The sequence below is a fragment of the Neopsephotus bourkii genome, unplaced genomic scaffold (assembly GCF_033783945.1).
Source record: "Neopsephotus bourkii isolate Nb327-2 ecotype Australia unplaced genomic scaffold, CSIRO-AGI_Nbou_v1 NB_1749, whole genome shotgun sequence".
Taxonomy (NCBI): Eukaryota; Metazoa; Chordata; class Aves; order Psittaciformes; family Psittacidae; genus Neopsephotus; species Neopsephotus bourkii.
Window position 1 is genome coordinate 316,822 of NW_026902223.1, and position 19,131 is coordinate 335,952.

A 19,131-nucleotide genomic window follows, 5' to 3' on the forward strand; every position below is an offset into this window, starting at 1 on the left:
AAATGTCAGAGGGGAGGGCAGGGGGAGGCTGGAGGGCAACACGTGAGGCTGCTGGTGTCTGCCCCTGAATGTGGGTGCTTGGGGTGGTAGAACAGGAGCTTGTTCCATGTGTGTCAGCAGCTGCAGCCTCTTCCATGGCTCCCTGGAGCAGGGCCCTGGCATGGTCTGCACGGGCCTTTGGCGCAGCAGAGCCGGGGCTGAGGAGGGGGCTCTCTGACAAGCAGGACTTTGTCAGTCACCCTGTGTACACAGCTAATTGCTGTTCCAAGAAAGGAGGCTAAAAGCAGTTCACTCAGTCTGTTGGTGTTCTGTCTGCAGCAACCTTGAGCAGGGATGCTCAGTGCAGAGATCGATGCGTTTGCCAGCAGATAAACAAGTGCAGGTGGTTCTGTGGTGTGCGCCTGAGCTGCTGCAGGGGCAGAATGGGAGCTCTGTGACTCCTGACACGCCTGCCTGGACAGGCCCATTGGCACAAACCAGAGCACCATGTGCTGCTTGTATCTGAAATGGTCAAATTGTGATGGGGAAAAGCACAGGAGAGCAGTTGCTTGAACCCTTGGTAGATCTGAAAGATTCCCCTGTGGTAGATGGGTTTGACAGCTACAGCCAGAGGGTAACGAATGCACAAGTGTCTGGTGGTGGTGCTGTTCTTCAGCTATTTTCAGACAGTTCTACAGCAGCCTGCCCTTGTGTTAAGTAGGACATTGAACACTGCGGACTGGCATCGTGGGCTTCTGGTTCTGCACCTGCATCAGGAGCACCAGCAGCACTGCCATGCTCCAGCATGCTGGTGCTGATCCTCTTTAGCTGTATGCTGCCTCCCTGCCATGCCGGGCAGCACAGCTCATTCTACTCCTTTCGACATGTCTGGTGCAACTACAGGAGAGTGACTTAGCTCTGAATGTATTTGGCACCACAGCTTTGACAGGTCCACTGGTTCCCCTCACTGGTGCTCGTGCTTGTGCCTTTTCCCTGGCACACGTCTGTGTGTGAGGGCTTGCTGCTGGGAAGCTCTGGTTTTGGGCCCTTGGTGCCTGTTTGGAAAAGCTTTCCATGCAAAAGCCAGAGCAGGTCTGACCCCTTGGATGGGGACATGGAGAGGTGGGTGGTAAGATGAGACACCCACTTCTGCCCGAAAGCGGCTGCTGGCCCGGGCAGCTCGATTACGAAGTGGCGTGGCAAAGAGCATGAGCTGCACGTCCTCAAAATAGCCCGTGGGAGCCTTTATAACACAGCGCTGGGGCAGAACCATCAGTGCTGGGCCAAGGGCCTGCGGGAAGTGCGTGTGCTTACTGCTGTCCCCTGCGTCCTGCACAGGGAGAGCTTCACGACGAGGGAGAGCCGACCCACTGGGGACACGAGACGGGAGTGAGGGGCCGCAGCGGTGTGGCTGCCATCACTCCACTGCCCAGGAGGGACCCGAGGCAGAAGAGGCAAAGCAGCACCGGGAGGGTAGCGAGCGGCAAGAGCAAGCACTGAGCAACGTGCGCCTCCTCTGCCCCCGCAGTGCCTGAAGGCTGCCGCCAGCATGAAGGACTATTACCCGGTCTCGGTGCCGCGGTACAGTCGGTACAGGCAGAGACTGAGAGCCGCACGCACCGTGCGCTTCCCCAATGACATCGTCTTTCAGGACCACATCAGGCAGGGGGACCTGGAGCAGGTGGGCAGGTTCATACGTGCCAGGAAGGTGACACTGGACACCATCTACCCCTCCGGTGAGTGCTGCTGGGGCTGGCAGAGCTGGAATGTGCAGCAGCACACAGGGAGCTGTGGCCAAAGCTAGGATGTGGCCCCCATCAGCAGGGTGATGGGCTGGAACCGAGTCGTTTTCCCCCCCAGTGAGGAGCAGTGCCTCAACGTTGCCAAGCAGAGCCCAAGAGAGGCCCATGCCAGTGCCCCAAAATCTCAGCCAGCAGCGTGGCCAGTGTATGCTGTGGGAAGGGGGGAGCTCGACCCCTGCGTCCCTTCAAGGCATGCTAGGAACCTACAGTGTGGTGGGACCTAGGCAAGCAGCAGTGGGCACAGGCTGGTCTGCAGAGCCCTGCATGGGACCATGGGGCTCCTGCCTTCCACCCTCTCTGGAGCATGTGCTCCTGCTCTGTTTCACAAACACCATCCTCCCTGTGCATCTGGGTCTGTGGCCTCACAGCAGGCCTGGCTGTGTGAAGGCATCGTGCTGTGTTTGCATCCAGCCTCACTAGCAACTGTTCATGGAATGCTGTGATCCACAACGTGTGGTCCAGAGCGCAGGTTTGCCCCTTTCTTGTGCTTGGCTTCGGCTGCTGCTGTCACATGGCCATGGAGACAGGGTCTCAAATGACCTCAAGCTTCCTCCTGTCCATGCTGATTGCTTCAGCACTTGCTCCATGAGGAGCTTCCAAAACCTGGACAGCACAGAACCCTACACACACTCTCCCCATGTCCAGTGAGAGTCCCGGCCGGAACCTGGGACTGGCTGCTGGCTGGGGACTTCTGCAGGAAGGGGCATCTCCTCCTCCCTGGATCTGTCCTGCCTGCCCCAGTGCGGAGGTGGGTGCTACCCCAGCTTGGGTAGGGCACTCACGCTGTGGAAGGGGAACAGAAACCTGCAGCAGCTCCTCTTGCTTCCTCAGTCTCTTTCTTTCCCCAGAGTCCTCTCCCTGATAACACGGGTTTGCTGCCTCAGTCCTTCCCAGGCTGTGGACACTTGTGAGCTCAGCACTAAGCCTCCTGCCCCAGTCCAGGGCTAACAAACCCTCTCCTTCCAGGCATGGCAGCCCTCCACGAAGCTGTGCTCACTGGGAACCTGGCCTGTGTTGAGCTCCTGGTTAAATATGGTGCTGACATCCACCAGCGAGATGAGAACGGGTGGACACCCCTGCACATGGCCTGCAGCGACGGCTATGCCGACATCGCCAGGTGAGAAGGGAGCTCCTCGCTGGGCCCGGCCCAGCCCCGAGCACCGGACCGACAGCGGCGGGGCTGCAGCGAGCTCCGGCGCCTCCTCCTGGGGGCTGCCGGGGCCCTCGGCGGGCGCTCGGGGTGGCCCCTGGCTCAGCCCCCGTGTCCTGCAGGTACCTCATCTCTCTCGGGGCCAGCCCGGAGGCCACCACCGACAGCGGTGAGAAGCCCTCGGACCTCATCGACCCCGAGTACCAGGACCTGGTGGAGCTCTTCGGGGCCACCACGATGGGCTGAAGCGGCGCTCAGCGAGGAGCAGAGCGGGGCTGCGCGGGGGCCGGGGGCCGGGCCCGGGCTGGGCCTGGGCGGGCGGGCAGGAGCTCGCCGGGACCCCGGGAACCACTTTGTACTTTTCCAATAAACCAAGTGCCGGCACCGCCGGGTCCGTGCGCGGAGCGGGGCGGGAGCGGGGCGGGACCGGGACCGGACCGAGCGGGGCGGGACCGGGGCGGGGCGGAACCGAACCAGAGCGGGGCGGGACCGCGCGTGCGCGCTGCGGCGCTTCCGTGGCGGCCCGAGGGCGAGCGGAGGCGGGAGCCGGGCCCAGGTGAGGGGCGCGCGTTGCCATGGCGACGGGCGGGGGGCGGCCCGCGGCCTAGCCCCGGCCTGGCCGCCCTCTCCTTTCTCCCCGCAGCCACCGAGCCGAGCCGCGCCGCCGCCGCACCGCCGCCATGGCCAGGTGAGCCCCGCCCGGCCCCGGGCCCAACCGCGGCCCCGGGCCCGGCTCAGCCCCGCGCTTCGCTTTCAGCTCCCCCGTGTCCCGCGTGGTCTACAACGGGAAGCGGAGCGGCGGCCCGCGCTCCCCCGGCGCCGGCAGCGAGATCTTCACGCCGGCCCACGAGGAGAACGTGCGCTTCATCTACGAGGGTGAGCGGGGCGGGGGCGGGGGCGGGGGCCGGGCCCGGTGGCGGCGGCGGCGAGCGGCCTCTCACCCGTGTCCCCGCAGCCTGGCAGTGCGTGGAGCGCGACCTGCGCAGCCAGATGGGCTCCGAGCGCGGCCTGGTCGAGGAGTACGTGGAGAAGATGCCGAACCCCAGCCTGAAAGGTGAGCGGGGCCGGGGGCTCCCCGCGGCTCCTGCCGGCCCCGGCCCGGCGGCACCGCGCCGCGGCCTCTGCCGCCAAAGCCCCTCCTGTCTCCCCGCAGCGTTCAAACCTGTCGACCTGGGCGATCTGAAGAGGAGGAACACACAGGATGCGAAGAAGTCCTAAGGCGAGTCCCCGCGGATCGGCTGTGCTCCAAGGGCCTCAAGCAGATTTCATTTGAGATTTTGTGTTGATTTCTTCCTCTGGTCTGTGCTCCCAAAAGCCTGCGGGAGAGCCGGTCAGCTCCGGGGCTGGCTCGGAAGCTACCTGAAATCAAAGGTGCTCACTGAGGATGCCCAGAGCCCGTTGCAAAGGGTTCCAGTCCCCCACTCATAGCCTTCTCTGGCCTCAAGCTGTCCTCCTCTTCATGCTGGGATCACGGGTCTCCTGTTCTCCTTCCATCTCTGCCCCTGGTGTATTGCGTGTGTGGGCTCTGGTGCGTGGCAGGGCTCAGGGCAGAGCAGACCAGCTGCGTTGTTAGCAGAGGCAGCGCTAATTCTCTGCTCCCTTCTGTGCACCGAGGATCTACCACTGCTGGGGAAGAAGAAGGGAGCATCAGTTCCACCCTTGTGCCTCGGGACAGTAGCCCCAGTTCAACACCCCTTGTGCTGCACCAGTTGCACCCTGGTCATTCTTCCTTGCTTCCATAGAGTGTAATTTCCACTGGGGCTGATGGTGTTTGGGGCTGGTCAGCGCTGTCAGAGCTGTTGGGCGTGTATCCAAGGCTGGATTTACTTTGTGCTTAGATTGGGCCTGTCCCTTGGAGCTGGAGATGGAGAGCACTGGGGTGTCAGCCCTGGCCCCTGCCCCGAGCACCTCTGTGGTGCCTGGAGGGGGGTTTGTGTCCCCCACCTCAGAGCTCTGCAGCTCCAGAGCAGGCAGCAGCAGGGGGTGGCCGGTTATGACTGTTGCTGTCCCTTCCAGAGCAGCGCTGGCTTGTGTTACACCAACACCACTTCCAGATGTGCACCCATGGATGAGATCCGGCCTCCACAGCTGGCAGGAGTGTCACTGGGGGGGCAGCTGTAGTCAGTGTAACTCACACCAGGGGGGGCTTTCTTGGGCTCCAGGCAAGGCTCACCATTGGTTCTAAGGGCAGGGGCTGCTGGGGCTCTGGCCAGCACCAGTGGGTTTGGGGGGTGCAGGGGACCTGTGGCTGCCATTCCCTTTCCTCTCTTGAGTCACTGAGCTAGACTGTTCTTTCTTTTTTTGTTTTCTATTTTTTCTGTTGTCTGTCACTTGAGGCATGTTGTAAATAAAAGCTGGTGTCCTTTTGGGTCTGCCTTGGTGTGCTGCTGCCCACTGCAGCCCCGCTGCCTTGGCCGGGCACAGGGCTGCTCCCTTCCCTTCACTGGGGGTTGTGTGCTTTGGAGCAGTGGGATGCTGCCTGGGGCAGGGCTGTGTGGCTGTGCCATTCCGGTGAACCATTCCCTCTTGATTCCCCAGTCCCTCCACTGCACTGTGGGTGCTGCAGCCCCGCTGGGGCAGGGCCTTTGGTCTTCTGCTTTTTAGGCTTACAAACCATTCCTGTTAGAGGAGCCCCGTGTTTCCCATTTCAGGCTGTAACTGGCTGTAACGGCCTGACCAAGTCCTCGGGAGCAGTCCCAGGGCACAGGAGCTGCTCTACACTTTCATTTCTTGTTTACAGAAGGAATCTTGCCCTTGCTCTGGGCTCCTCATTCCACCACAGGCGTGTATGACCTGGCGCTGCTGGTAGCACAGTGCCCTTCGGCACTGGCAGCCCTCCTGCGAGCCAGCATCCCAAGGACTGTCACTGGACGAGGCATCTAAATGTTGAGACTATTAATACACCAGGATCCTCTTCCCTCCCCTGCTTCGATGGCATTTAAACTATACTTAGCATTGCTAGAATTTCTCCTCAAGTGCATCTTAGCCATGACTCCCATCACCAGAACGTTCTCAGGGTGCACTGCCTGGTTCTGGCACAGAGGGGCAGTGCAGGAGCCACCCTGGGGTGGAACCCTGCAGCCCGTGGGGTGCAGAGGCAGGAGGTGAGAGTTGTCGCTGTCACTGCCCTTCTCCTTTGACTTCTCCAGCAGGATGGGCCCTGGGGTGTGTCTGGGAGCGTGGCAGACACATGTGGCTGCCCTGGCTCGAAGCATGGCTGGAGCCATGTGTCCTGAGTGGTGGGAAGGGGCTGGACCCTGCGCCTCATGGGTGCTGTGAGGGGAGCAGGATGGGGCTGCCCCAGCACACCAGGAGCTGACGCTGCTGGGGTGCAGCAGCTCATCCATGGGGCCTGTCCCCCATGCTCTGGTGCAGTGAGCTGCCAGCGCCTGACTCCAATGCCCAGCCAGGGTCATGGCTGGTGCGGAGCAGGCTCTGTGCGGTGCCCACTCCTCTTCCTCCCCTGGCCAGCTGCCACCACAGCACCCAGCTCTGCTCCCTGTGGCTGGGGCAGGCCCGGGGGCTGCAGCTGTGTCCCAGGGCAATACTGGGGGTCCTGCAGCCCAGCCCCGCTGGCCCCTGCCTTGTTTGTGTCTTGGCTCGGGCCCTGTGCAGCCAGAGGCTAAGTGGCTCCAACCCTAATGCAATGTACAAACCCCATCCCATCACCAGGGCATGGTTATAAAGACTAATACCACAGTGGGGTGAGGAGGGCAGCGGGGGGGTAGGCAGGTGGCGGTGCCTGTGAGTGGCTGAGGCCGCAGGCACAGAAATGAGGCTGTTTACCTCTAAAAATCTAATCCAGGGAGGGTTTATTTTCCCTCTGACTCGGATGCGGTGCTTGTCATTAGATTAACTGGTGGGAGGAGGAGAGGTATGTGTTGTATCATTGCATTAGCGGTGCGAAGAGTGGCCGGCAGCAGGTAGGATCTACTTAGAACACCAATTTGCGGTGCTCAATTCCCTTGATAAAGTGGGAGTTCTCATGCGAGAAGCTGCTGCAGCCGCGGGGGAGCTGCTGCCCCGGTCACCCTGGCGGCCCCAGCCCCATTCCACACCTTTGGTTCCCAGAGGTGGGACTGCAGCAGCCTGAGCTCTGCCCCAGCACCGCTGGGGAAGAACTGTTCATGCTGAGGGTGCTGAGGCGCTGGCACAGGGTGCCCAGAGAAGCTGTGGCTGCCCCATCCCTGGCAGTGCCCAAGGCCAGGTTGGACACAGGGGCTTGGAGCAAGCTGCTCCAGTGGAAGGGGTCCCTGCCCGTGGCAGGGGTTGGAGCTGGAGGAGCTTTAAGGTCCAACCAAACCAGTCTGGGGTTCTCTGCCTGGGTTGTGCAGGCTGATGGCAGCACCTTCACTCCACCAGGCGCTGGGAATGGTGGCTCCTGATGGGCAGCCGAGGGCTGTCTCTGTGTGTGCTTCTGTGTGTGGTGTACAGGTTGTGCTGCCTGAGATGCACTGTGGGGTGCTGGATGCAGGCTGTGCTGCCAAGCCCTCCACCCTGGGGTGCTGCCAGGGTGCACATGGCAGTGCCAGGCCATTGTGCTGGGTGCGGGCTGTAGGGACACGCATGAAGCTCCCCACCACCAGCAGGTACCGTCCTGCTCAGGGTGCCAGCAGCTCTGAGCTCCAGCCAGCCCTTGCCATGTGCCTTGGCCCCCAGGAGTGGGGGTCAGGACTCAGCTGCCCTGACATAGGCTCCTTGGGGTGCTGGACACAGCCGGGGGGGGGGGACACACAACAAGGGGCTGTGGGGCAGTGCCATAGACATTGCCACAGGGATACCACAAGGGCCGGTGCTGGCTTGGGCTCCCTGTCATGATGTGCAGACATGGGGAGCTGGGCAGGGTCTGGGGGTGCTGTTGGCTCTGTGGAGCCATTGCAGGGAGAAAGTGGGGTGTTTCCATGGCAATGCTGGAGCACCAGCCCCACGCCTGCAGTGCCCATATTTACCTTCCCAGGAAGAGCTCCCTGCTCCAGCAATTTGCCTCAATTAGGCCCGTTACCGCGTCAGGAGGCCGCAGTGACGCAGCGGCCGTGGGGCCAGTGGCTCTGCAGGGGCTGCCGGCTCCGACCCCACAGCTCTGCATAGGGTCTGTCCTGTCCCCCTCCATGACCCCATCCCTGTCCCTGCATCCCGCCCACACAGACCTGGCCCCTCATTCCCCTCCCCTTTGCCCACTCAGCCCCACAGCGCGGCTCCATCACGGGTGACGTCCCCACGGCACCGCTGTGCTCCCCCCGCACTGCCGCAGGCACCGCGGCACAGACCCCTCTGCCCCACGTCCCCGCTGCTGGCTCTGCGCCGGCCCCGCCGCTGGGTCCCGCTCGCCTGCGGCAGACAGAAAACTGTCAAGTAAACAGAGGAAAAGTACCCGGTGCCGGGAGCCGGAGCTGCAGCTCTGCCCTCCCTCCCTTCGGCCTGGACCCAGCGCCCCGGGCAGCCAGCGTGGACCCCAGCAGCGCTCTGCAGGCTACGGCGGTGCGAGGACAGGGTGGATGTGGCCGGGCCAGCCGGGGCTCAGCTCCAGGCCCCTGGGTGTGGGGTGCTCGCAGGGGGGCACCCCAGGAGCCAGCATATGCTGAGGGCCCAGTGCTGGGGATGGGCAGTGCCCCGGGCAGCAGGGTCACGCCAGGATGCTGTGCATCCCATCATCGCCCCTCGGGGCAGGGTGCCCCGGCCAGAGGTTCGTCTGCCTAATCCCTGCACACCAGGCAATTGTGGTGCCCAAAGCCTCGGCATCCGGGTTTAGCGCTCATGTGCACAGCACAAGCCTCTTACGGTGCTGGTCCCCCATGCTCCCTTCCTGCCACCGGCACAGAGGCACCGGCAGAGCCCCGCACCCCGCGGCGCTGCTCACGGTCCCGCACTGGAGGTGGCTGCTGCCCGGTGTGTCTGGGCCAGCTCCCAGGAGAGCGGGGTGCCGGCGGGCAGAGCCAAATGATTTAATTAAGGGCTGCTGGCAGCGGGAGCACGGCCCTGATCAGCAGCCAGAGCAGCGCGCAGCAGGAGCGGGAGCCCCGGACAGCAGCGGCTGCTGCCTCCTGTTCTCAGCTTGCGTGGGGCTATGGGGTTGTGGGGCTGGGGTGCAGGCTGTGGGGCTGCCTTCTGGTGCAGCCCACCCATGATTGGGTGGCCCAGCTCCCCATCCGTGGCTGTATGCATCACCCCATGGTATCCCCCGTCCCCACAGCCCGGACAGAGAGATGCAGGCAGAGCTGGCCCTGCAGCCGGCATGGGCACACACCTATTTACAGTTACAACACATAAATTACAGCACCGCATGAAGGGTCTCAAAGGCGCACACAGGCAGCACCACAGGACGAACACCAGCCCCGCACACGGATCCCCCCCACCCACCCCTCCCTCCCCACACGGTCTGGGTCCTGCGCTCCCAGCACGGGCAGGGTCCTGCAGGGAGCGTGGGGCCGGGCGCGGCTCAGAAGTGGCTCTCGGCCGTGGTCTCCGGGAACTCGTAGCAATGGTGCCGGTCTCCCGGGCCGAGGTGCTCGGCGGTGCTGCGGCCGCTCCTCTCCGGGCGCTGGGCGCTGCGGCCCAGGCCGTTGGCGCAGCCGCTCACCAGCTGGTGCTTCTCGCAGGAGCCGCCGGCGCCGTTGCGGGCGCTGGGCGCGTGGCTGTACGTGTGCTTGTACTCCTCGGCCAGGTCCTTGCCCAGCTTCCAGCGCTGCCACCTCTTGAGCAGCTCTGCCTGCACCTGCGCGCAGCGCCGTCAGTGTGGGCTCGTGGCCACGGCTGCCCCCCCGGCTGCACCCCCCCATCCCGCTCACCTCCTTGTTGACGAAGCAGTAGAGAATGGCCACCAGCATCCCCTGGAAGAGCTGCATGAGGAGCACGGCCGGGACCCAACCCCAGCCCTGAGCTGGCCCCTCTCAGGATGGGGGGGTCCCAGAGCTTGGGGCTCACCTGGAAGGAGCTCAGGAAGAGGTCGAAGAAGAGCTTGACGTAGCGCAGGGTGCCCTGCGCGTGCTCGTCCGTCACGAAGGCGAAAACCACTTCGTGGATGCCCAGCAGTGGGATCAGCGTCAGCGTGGACTTGGCCAGTCTGTGCAGAGGGGGTCACGGGCGGTGCAGGCACAGATATGTGCACATGCATGCGTGCATGTCAGTGTGTGCAGCACGGCTCCACAGGGCTGGGGCCTTGCCCAGCACCCACCTGAACTTGTAGTCAGTGTAGCGCATCTGGTGCGCGCGGAGCTTGGAGACCAGGATCTGGATGATGCGGATGAAGATGAAGAAGTTGATCTGCAGAGGAGCAGAGTGAACCGTGAGGGGCAGGGGCAGGGAAAGGCAGGGCAGCTCCATCCCCTGCCCAGGGCACCCCCTCTCACAGATGCTGAGCATGGGGCTGCAATGGCCAGAGCCTCGCACTCACCAGGATGGCAAGGAACACGGGGAAGCGAAGGATCCACCAGAAGCCCATGTTGTTGTTGGTGGTCCAGCACCTGAATAGGGGAGGGACAAGGACAGGAACTGGGCAGCTGCTAGAACCTGGTGTGGCATCGGCAGCCCCAGCTGAGCAAGCACCATGGCCAAGCACTCTCCTTGCACGGGGTGAGGATGTGGGGCTTCTCCAGGATCACCAAACCATCCCCACCATCCCTCAGTGTGTCCTATGCATGCCTGCCCGTGTCCCCCACACCCACAAGCTGCTGCAGGGGCTGGTACTCACTGGATGTTTTCATAGAGGAACTTCACAACGACCCAGGGGATGAGGAAGAGCACGGGTGCTCCTGGAGGGGGGGCAGCAGAGGCAGGTGAGGCACAGCAAGGGATGGGGATGGGGCTGGGGCACCAGGCACCTGCACTCACCCCAGCCAATGCACAGGTAGAGGGTGAAGTAGCTCCGCTCAGAGAAGACAGCCACCACCAGGAGGTTGTGCAGGTAGATGCCCTCCACCAGCAGCCAGCAGTAGTTGGCCACGATGCCGTACTGCATGAAGACCGTGGCCGCACGGCAGCCTGCAGCCGCCTGGGGCAGGGATCAGTGCTGTGGCGCTGCCTGCACACCCCCCCGGCCCCCAGCCCCACACTCACCTCGTCGCTCAGCCAGACGTGCACGTTGTAGTCGTCGATCTTGTCGCTGTAGTGGGTCTTGAGCAGGGCGTCGATGACCAGCACGGAGACACCCTTCAGGATGAAGGAGGCGAAGAGGTTCATGTGGATGTAGTTCCTCATGCAGTGCAGTTTGCTGCAGAAGTGGGGAGCTGCAGTCAGTGCCCACACCCAGCCACTGGCACAGCCCCAGCCTACCCCCCTACCCCTATCCTGCCCCAGCCCCCAGCACGGTGGCCATGCCTGTGCCCCTACCTGAAGCCCAGCAGCAGGGCCAGGGCGAGCAGCAGCGCGCACAGGGACACCGAGTACCCCACTGTGTACATCACCTTGAAGCTGCCGTAGGTCTTGGCAAACTTCTCCTGGTGCAGGCAGGAGCGGGTGAGGATGGGGAGGGTCAGGGGGTGAGCAGGGGCAAGGGAGGGCTCCCCGCACCGCTGCCCCCCTCTGCCCACCTGCGCCGCCAGGTCCTCGGCGTCCTGCTTGCACTGCGTGGCATCGCGGAGGGACTGTCCCCTGGGGCCCGTCACCCACTGACCGTCCGCCCCGCAGGTCTTGAACACGTGTCCGTGCTTCACTGCACACAGCAAAGGGGACCGTGGGCTGTGCTGGGCCCCGTGTGACTGCCTGGACCAGAGCACGCACATGCAAGTGCACACACAGCACACGTGCGCACGCGTGCAGCCTCCAGCCGTTACCTTTCTGGTGCCAGGGCAGGAACCAGGGGCAGGGGACGCTGGCGGTACTGTTGGGCAGCGTGTCGGGCCAGCAGGAGAACTTGTCGAAGGTGCGGTTACAGACCAGCTCTGCAGAGGGACGGACGTGGCAGGGCCTTGGCCTCACTTGCGCAGGGTCCAGGCGCTGGCCCCCTGTTGGCCCCTTTCCCTGGTGCCCGTCCCACCGGACCCCCCCAGCTCTCACCGGTGGGCGCGGGCAGGCGGCTCATGTTGCGGTGGCATTCCTCACGGTACGCCTTCCAGCTCTCCAGCAGGAAATCCGTGATCTGGGCGCAGGGGCCCTGGGGGCAGCGGCGAGCTCTTGTCACCCTTGTCACCCACAGCCATGGGGGGATAGCCACGGGTGAGCAGAGGCTGTCACACTGTGCCATGCTGTGCCACGTGGCTGGCAGGGCCGGCAGGAGAGGGCAGGGGGCACTGTGATGCTGCGATGAGGGGCAGCTTGGCACAGGCACCACACCGTTGTGGGTTACCCCGTCCTTACCTGGCAGCAGAGCAGCAGCAGCAGGAGGCTGAGGACACGTGGCTGGAACATCCCTCCGCATGGAGAGCAGCGCAGGGCCCTGGTCCTACTGGCCCTCGGCACCTCCTCTGCCCTGGTGACGAGGCCCCTGGCACGTGGGTGACCCTGCACGAGATGCTGGGTCATGGGGAGCTGCCACGATCACGGCCCCACTCCCCTGCCCCATCCTTGCCCCCCTGGCTGTAGCATTCAGCTGGTTGGTGTGTGCTCTCCAGCGAGGCTGCAGAGCTGCTCTGCACCTGCAATCTCCTCCTCAGGACAGCAGCAGAACTGTGGCTACGACACCCCTCTGCCACCAAGCCAACTTCCCCAGCTCCTGCACAGCCAGAGCACCAGACATCAGCCCTGCACAGGGCAGACCCTGGCATCTCCCCAGTGGCTGCCTACAGAGCCCCCTGTGCACAGACACAGATGGGGCCACCGCACACCCTGGCCCTGAGAGCCCAGGACCTCTCTTCCATGTCTGAGCATCTTCCCAGAGGAGGTGCCCCACTGCTTGCCCTCCTCCTCGCCTCCCCATTGCTGCCACTGTTCCAGCAGCACCAGCTTCAGACCCGCTTCCAGCCGTGGAGGTGGCCAAGCCCCCAGACACCCATGCAGGGTGACCCTGGGGACGCCCCGGCCCCGGCCCTGGAGGTGTCCCTGGTGGGATGGAGACAGGCCAGGAGCCGAGGGCCACCAGCTCCAGGGCATTAACCAGTAACCTGCAGGGATCCCAGCTCTGCCCTGCCCCTGGGGCCAGCTTGTCCCTGCCGTGCCACTGCTCCTCCATTGCCCCCAGCTCAGGCAAGAGAAGACGTGCCTCGTCCAACACCCAGCACCACTGCACAAAGCCCAGCTCACGCGGCCCTGTAATTCCCTCCATCCCCCTAAGCCGGTTATGGGGCTCCTGAGGTGGATTTTAGCTCCTCCAACAAGGGGCTGCTCTGGCGGCGGCCCCACGGCGCTGTGGGGTGAGGGGCTGCAGTGCTGGTGCCACCGCAGACACTGCAGCATCACGGTGGGGCAGTGGCTGCGCTCCCCGGCCAGCGCCGCTCCCAGGGCTCCCTGCTCTGCCTGAGCCTATTTTTATCCCTGGGAAAGCGGCGTCTCGTCCGTGCAGCCCCGCTCCCGGTGTCGCAAGCGCGGCTGCTCGAGGAGCTCATTAATCAGCGGCGGGGCTCCAGATGCGGCTCGGGGAGCGGCTCCTGCCGGCGCCGCCGTGTTTAGAGAGTCCCGGGGCAGAAGGAAGTGTCCCCAGGGACAGTGCTCCTGGGTGGGCTCTGGGAACAGGGACCTTTGGTGGGTGCCCACTGGCCACCAGCCCCGCACCACCATATCCGTGCTCACCCCCCTCGCCAGCCCCAGCCCAGCTTCTCTGTCCTCATCTCTTTGCCAGCCCCATGTCACATCCCTGTCCTCATGCCCCCCTCAGCCCCATGCCACATCCCCAACTGCCCCATCCCAGCACTGCCCATGGCCCAGCCCCTGCCGAGCATCCCTGCCCTGGGAGGAAGCTCTCCTGCGGCACCGCGGGGCAGCAGCGCTCGCTGCCAGCCCCTCTCCGGGCCCGGGGAGGCAGCTCTGGGCCAGAGGTGTCTCTATTTTTAGCTCCTGCACTGGGATTTAGCGGCGGGGAGGCCTCTGGCCCGGAGTCCCCCGGCCCCGGGGCGCAGCCGCGGCCAAGCTGGGCAGACTGCACTGGGTGAGGGGTCCTGGCAGGGGCAGGTCACGCTCCTGCTGCTCGCACCGGCTCCCCCTCAAGCGGCCCTGCCCAGGCTCTCTGCCCCAGCCGCCCGCGGTGCCACGCAGCCGGGCTCTGTGCGTCCCCACGGGGCGAGGGGCCCAGGAGCTCGGCTGCCCCATGGGGCGCTCCCAGAGCCCCGGGCTGCTTCTCTGAGACACGTGCAGAGCAGCCCTGGACCAGCTGCCCCTGGCGTGGTGCAGAGGGGCAGGGCAGGGAGGGAGAGAGGACCCGTGTGGCTGCTACGGAGGTCTGGGGTGCTCGGACCTGCCCACTGTTGGTACCCAGGGCAGCGGTCACTGCAGGCAGGATGTGCCATGGCCACCAGTGCTGGGAGCCCCTCAGCAAGGCAGCACCACAGGAGGGACCCGGCTCCATGTCCCTTCACTGAGCCCATCTGCCTCCCAGAGCCACGGTTCCCAGCCCTTCACCCCCGGCCAGGACCAGGCTTTGGGGTCCCCCGGCCGTGCTGACCATGGGCACTGGTGGAGGTTCCCAGCACACAGCAGGTGCATTGGGCTGCGATGAGCACAAGGGACTTTTGGCCCCTGCTGGCACTGGGCAATGTGGCGTGTTCCCATGTCGCAGCTCTGTGGCTGCTGACCCCACAGAGGCTACATACAGCTAGCACTGCCCGTGACAGGAGGGGGGGGAAGAGGAACCAGCCCCAGGATGGTGGCACCCACATGGGAAAGGTGATGAGCTGGAGGGCTGGAGGTGTCAGATATTGGCTCCATCATCCACCACTGTGGTGGGGAGAGTGGAACCATCACCAACATCTGCGTTCATGTGCTGAGCCCTTCCTGAGCTGGTGGTGCCAACTCCTGCAGCACTGGGGGCAAAGCAGAGACCCTTGAAGCCCCTCAACTGGCTTCCCTGTCCCCTCAGACCTGCAACTCATGGCCCCAGGGTGTGCCAGCCAGGGGAGGGAATGGGGAGAGCCCAGCACCCAGAGTGCTGCCCTGCCAGGCTGCTGCCACTGCTGCGGCACTGCAGCAACCAAGAGGGGATGGATGGTGCTGCCCTGCAGCAGCTCTGTGCCCGTGCAGGTCCCCATGGCCGGCTGAGCACCAAGCAGCCCTGCCTGGGGTCAAGCTCCCTCCTCCTCACACCCCAGTCAGCTTCCAGCAGGGGTTTTGCTGCTCAGCTCTGGCTGTCACCACACGTGTGAGGGAACGAGCTCCACATCTGGGAGCGCTGGAGCCGATTGCCACATGGATCAGTGCCTTGGTGCAGCCTCCACGGGGACACTCATGGGCATCTGCAACGTGACCTGGGAGCTCCCTGGGACAGCCATGGCCCCGCACAAGCACCAAGGGGCTGGTACAGCCCGGCACAGCCTGAGCTGTCCATGGCCCTCCCCACAGCGCAGCCCCATGCCCAGCTGCTTGCTCGCTGGGTGAGGGGGGAGGCTGCGCTCTCCGGACACAGGGATTAGCCCCCAGCGTGCTAATGCGGTGCTTTCCATGGCTGGCTTGGCTGGGAGCTCAGAGCTCCGCGTCAGCACGGCAGGGGCTTCGGCACTTGGCAGATGAGCAGTGGTGCAAGGCCAGGGCTGATGCAATGCCAGCACAAGCCTGGCCCTGCAGATGCTGCTCCACTTTCTGCCCAGGACCATGGCAAAGCGGGACAAGGCATGGGGGAGACAGTGGTGGTGGAGAGTCTCGGGGGTCTGTCCCTGTTCCTGTCTCTGCCCTGAGCTCAGGGATGCCACCCGCTCCCCACCTGCGACCCACAGTGGCTCCAGTCCTCTCCAGTGAAGTGAGCACCATGGACTGTGGCAGCAGAGGCAGAGCTGAGCTGCCCAGAGCAGCTCTCACGACAGCAACTGGCTTGCACAGAGCTACAGGGCTGTGGAAGCACTGAGCAGCGGCACACAGAGGCACCCATGATGGCAGATTCTGAGGCACTTCGGACCAAGCAAACCTAAACCAACCCTGATAGCTTTTCGTCAACAGCAACACAGGACGCAAACAGGACAAAAGCTCTTTGCATCACCTCCAAGACAGCCCTGCCACCAAAAGAGCATCTTCCATAGCTGTCTGGTACCAAGTACCAGTACCACACTGCCCAGTACCATGTGTGCTCTGCCAGCACAGCTGGGCAGCCAGCCAGTGCTTGAATAACACCCCTTGCCTCCCAGGCTCTGGAGAGGGGATGCTGAGCCCCTCAGCATTGTGTGAGGGGCTTACAGTGAGCCCCCGACCCCATTTTTCAGGGGATGAAAGCTTTCACTTCTCTGTGAGCCACACATGGGATGCTGAGCACCCTGGTCATGGCTCAGCGAAAGGGGCATTTCTTGTTCATCACATCACTTGAAAGCCCATGAAACAGGAGGATGGCGCGAGAGACATGGTGTGACACACGTGGTTGGCATGTCACAGGGGAAGCAAAGGGCTGGGAAAAGTCTGGGAAAAGGTCAGTGCAGAGCTGCATGTGCACACGCCTGTGCTGGGAGCTCAGCACCCGCCTCCCCACCAGCTCGTGTCACAAATGGACACCGTGGTCACTGGGGAGCTGGGGATGAGCTCCCAGTGCCTCGCTGAAGAGTGAGCTCAAAGCCTGGCCTGCCCATGTGGGCACTGCACACAGCAGCCATCCTGGAAGGGTCTCGCAGTGTCCCTGCCTGTCCCAAGTCACCCACTGCGCCAGGGCACGGCCAGAAACCAGCCACCAGCAGCCTGGAGGCCGGAGGGGCTGCAGGGTGGCCGAGCCCAGCCATGGTCCCCAGACCCACTGTGCTGGAGCACACAGACAGGGAGAGGGCACCGGCCAGGGGGGACCAGGACAAGACAGGATGCAATGGAGGAGCACCGGGGCACGGAGCAGAGCCGCTGCCCTGTCTCCCCTGCTGCCGGCTGCCACTGCCTGGCACAGCACAGGGCACGGAGCCGCGCTGGGTGCGTGCTCTCAGCTCTGTGCTGCCGATCAGGGCTCGCAGCCACGTTTTTTCATTAACTATTCTGAATGCACATTTTGCCTCTTCTCCGTTCAGCCTTTTCTCTTTTTCCCTCTCCGGGCAACAAAGCGCAAAACACCCTGCACGGCGGCGGGCGGAGCGGAGCAGGACTGGTGGGAAGGACCCGGGCTGGCAGCTGGGGCGGCACTAACGCGCTGAGAAGGGGTCCTGTGGGCCCTGGATTTTCCTGCTGATGCACAGATAAAGCTGAGGAAATCCCGGGGGCAGCCGCTGGATTTGCCATGGGTCAGGGCACCCACAGCAGGGCTGGGCTCCCTCCGAGGGAGCAGCACGTTGGGAAGCGCAGCGCCGGGCATGGGGGGATCTCAGCGGCTGCTTTGGAGATGGGCTTGCGGTCAGGAGGACGGCAAGGTCACATACCCAACATGTCCTGATTAAACAAAGCCATTTACCAACGCTGTGTTGACACAGCAGAGCTTGGGACAGAGTCACAAAGGGCACTCGCGATGGGCCCCTGCAGCACCCGGGGGCCTGGGGCGCTGGGAAGGTGGAAGTGTCCCCTGCTTGCCCCCCTCGGCTGGGGAGCGGCAAACACCGCGGTGCCCACGGCGGGAGACCCGGCGGGCGCCCCCCGGCCCGGGGTATCCTCGGGAGATGCTCCCGCTGAGGCTCACGACAGCGCCCGGGCTGCCGGTGCCCTGAGACCCTGCGGCAGAGCCGCTTCCCGTGTGTCAGCGGCAGCGGCGCGGGCTGGGAGCAGGAGCAGCTCCGCCGGGACCCCCTGGCCCAGGACACCCCTTCCCGAGGCGCTCAGACCCGCCGGGGCCGGCGCCCAGCACCGGGGCAGCTCCGGGAGCTGCTGCTCCGGACTCCTGCGGCTCGACCGCGGCCCCGGGGATGCGCAGCCACCACCCGAGCCCACATCCCCCCCGCCGGGACGGGCGGCATCCCGCCGGACGGGGACCCCCGAGACCGCGGGGACGGGCGCTCCTCTCCCTCCTCACCCGCACTCCTCGTACCTGTCCGGGCTGGGCTCGCAGCAGCTCCCTGCTGCATCTCTGTGCTGCCGGGGACCGGGACCGGGACCGGAGCGCTCGTCCGCTCCGGCGAAAAGTTTTGCCGGAGCCGCGGCGGCGGCGGCTGTGGCGGCCCAGGGGGGAGGGACCGGCGCGGGGGGAGGGACCGCGGGCCAGGAGCCGCGTCCCGCTGCCCCGCTCCTCCCGCCCGCACGGGTGGGGCGCAGCCCGGTGCCCCCCGCCCCGCATCACCTGCGGCCGCACTGCAGAGCAGCCGGGGCGCAGGCGCTTGTCCCCCCGGCCGGCTCCCCCGCCCCTCTCCCGGGAACCGGCTCTGCTCGGCGGGGGTAGCGGGACCGGAGTGTCCCGAGCTCCGGTGCAGCCCCGCTGGGTGCCGCGGGGTCCCCCGGGGAGGTGTCTCCGGCCCCGCTCGGGTCCCGGGCAAACCTCCGCTGGGCGGCGGGAGCTGCTCTGAGCCCCGCTGCGGGCGGCTGCCGCTGGCGGGGCCGCTCTGCGCTCACCGCTCTGCGCTCACATCCCGCCGCAGCACAGCTGGTGACCGGGCACACACCGGGGCTTGCGGACCCACTGCTGCGGCCCCAAAGACAGCCCCAGCACCATGCGGGCATGAGGAGCCCTGTGGGACCCCCCCGGTAGCGCGGCCAGGGCTTGGGGCGCTACAGGGGGCTGGTAGAGGGCAGGATGGGACCAGGGGCATCTGGGCAGCAACAGCAAGTTCAGGTGCCACTGTCAAGGCGCTGGTGCCCGGCCAGAGGGCTCTCACTCTCCGATGTCAGTAAAAAGTGCTCCTACAAGCGCCACACTCTGGCATGTGTCTGGCCATGGGCCAGTGGGGCTGTGGTGAGGCTGCTGTAAGGGACATGGGAAGAGGAAAGGTGGGTGCTGTGGCCCAGGGCTGGTGCAGATGGTAGCACCATGGCTGCTGCTGGCTGGCACCGGGCTGTGCTGCTGGAGGGCGGTGGCGTTGGGATGGGCCCAGCAGCTCCATGGCTCTCCTGCTCCACCCCAGCCTGGGTGTGGGTGCAGAGCAGCACCCACCAGTGGGGCTTGGGGGTTAGAGGCAGGGGTTCAGCTCGCCCCACGCTCACCATGGCTGTCACCCGGAGCCAGGCGCAGGAACAAAGTGGCCATGCCAGCCAGCATCATTAGGCTTCGTTAAGGTGACGAGCTTTCAGTGCTCTGCCCGCCCG

General features: G+C 64.8%; 3 protein-coding genes across 3 annotated transcripts; 2 read left to right on the forward strand and 1 right to left on the reverse strand.

The window, feature by feature from the left end:
- Positions 1–1,358: 1,358 nt before the first annotated feature.
- Positions 1,359–3,216, forward strand: PPP1R27 (protein phosphatase 1 regulatory subunit 27). The gene is made up of 3 exons (XM_061377464.1): positions 1,359–1,715; positions 2,748–2,898; positions 3,054–3,216. The coding sequence occupies exons 1-3, from the start codon at positions 1,529–1,531 to the stop codon at positions 3,175–3,177; spliced, it is 462 nt and encodes a 153-aa protein (XP_061233448.1). The 5' UTR covers positions 1,359–1,528; the 3' UTR covers positions 3,178–3,216.
- A 185-nt stretch (positions 3,217–3,401) lies between these two features.
- MCRIP1 (MAPK regulated corepressor interacting protein 1) lies at positions 3,402–5,303 on the forward strand. Its single transcript, XM_061376915.1, has 5 exons — positions 3,402–3,487; positions 3,575–3,619; positions 3,689–3,807; positions 3,887–3,985; positions 4,085–5,303. Exons 2-5 carry the CDS (start codon positions 3,612–3,614, stop codon positions 4,147–4,149), a joined length of 291 nt encoding a protein of 96 aa, XP_061232899.1. The 5' UTR covers positions 3,402–3,487; positions 3,575–3,611; the 3' UTR covers positions 4,150–5,303.
- Positions 5,304–9,326: 4,023 nt separating this feature from the next.
- GCGR (glucagon receptor) lies at positions 9,327–18,085 on the reverse strand. Its single transcript, XM_061376963.1, has 14 exons — positions 17,924–18,085; positions 12,223–12,366; positions 11,923–12,019; positions 11,700–11,807; positions 11,457–11,578; positions 11,257–11,363; positions 10,984–11,137; positions 10,759–10,918; positions 10,619–10,679; positions 10,322–10,391; positions 10,103–10,191; positions 9,853–9,991; positions 9,717–9,758; positions 9,327–9,643 (listed from the first exon to the last, which is right to left on the reverse strand). Exons 2-14 carry the CDS (start codon positions 12,271–12,273, stop codon positions 9,368–9,370), a joined length of 1,476 nt encoding a protein of 491 aa, XP_061232947.1. The 5' UTR covers positions 12,274–12,366; positions 17,924–18,085; the 3' UTR covers positions 9,327–9,367.
- Positions 18,086–19,131: the final 1,046 nt, after the last annotated feature.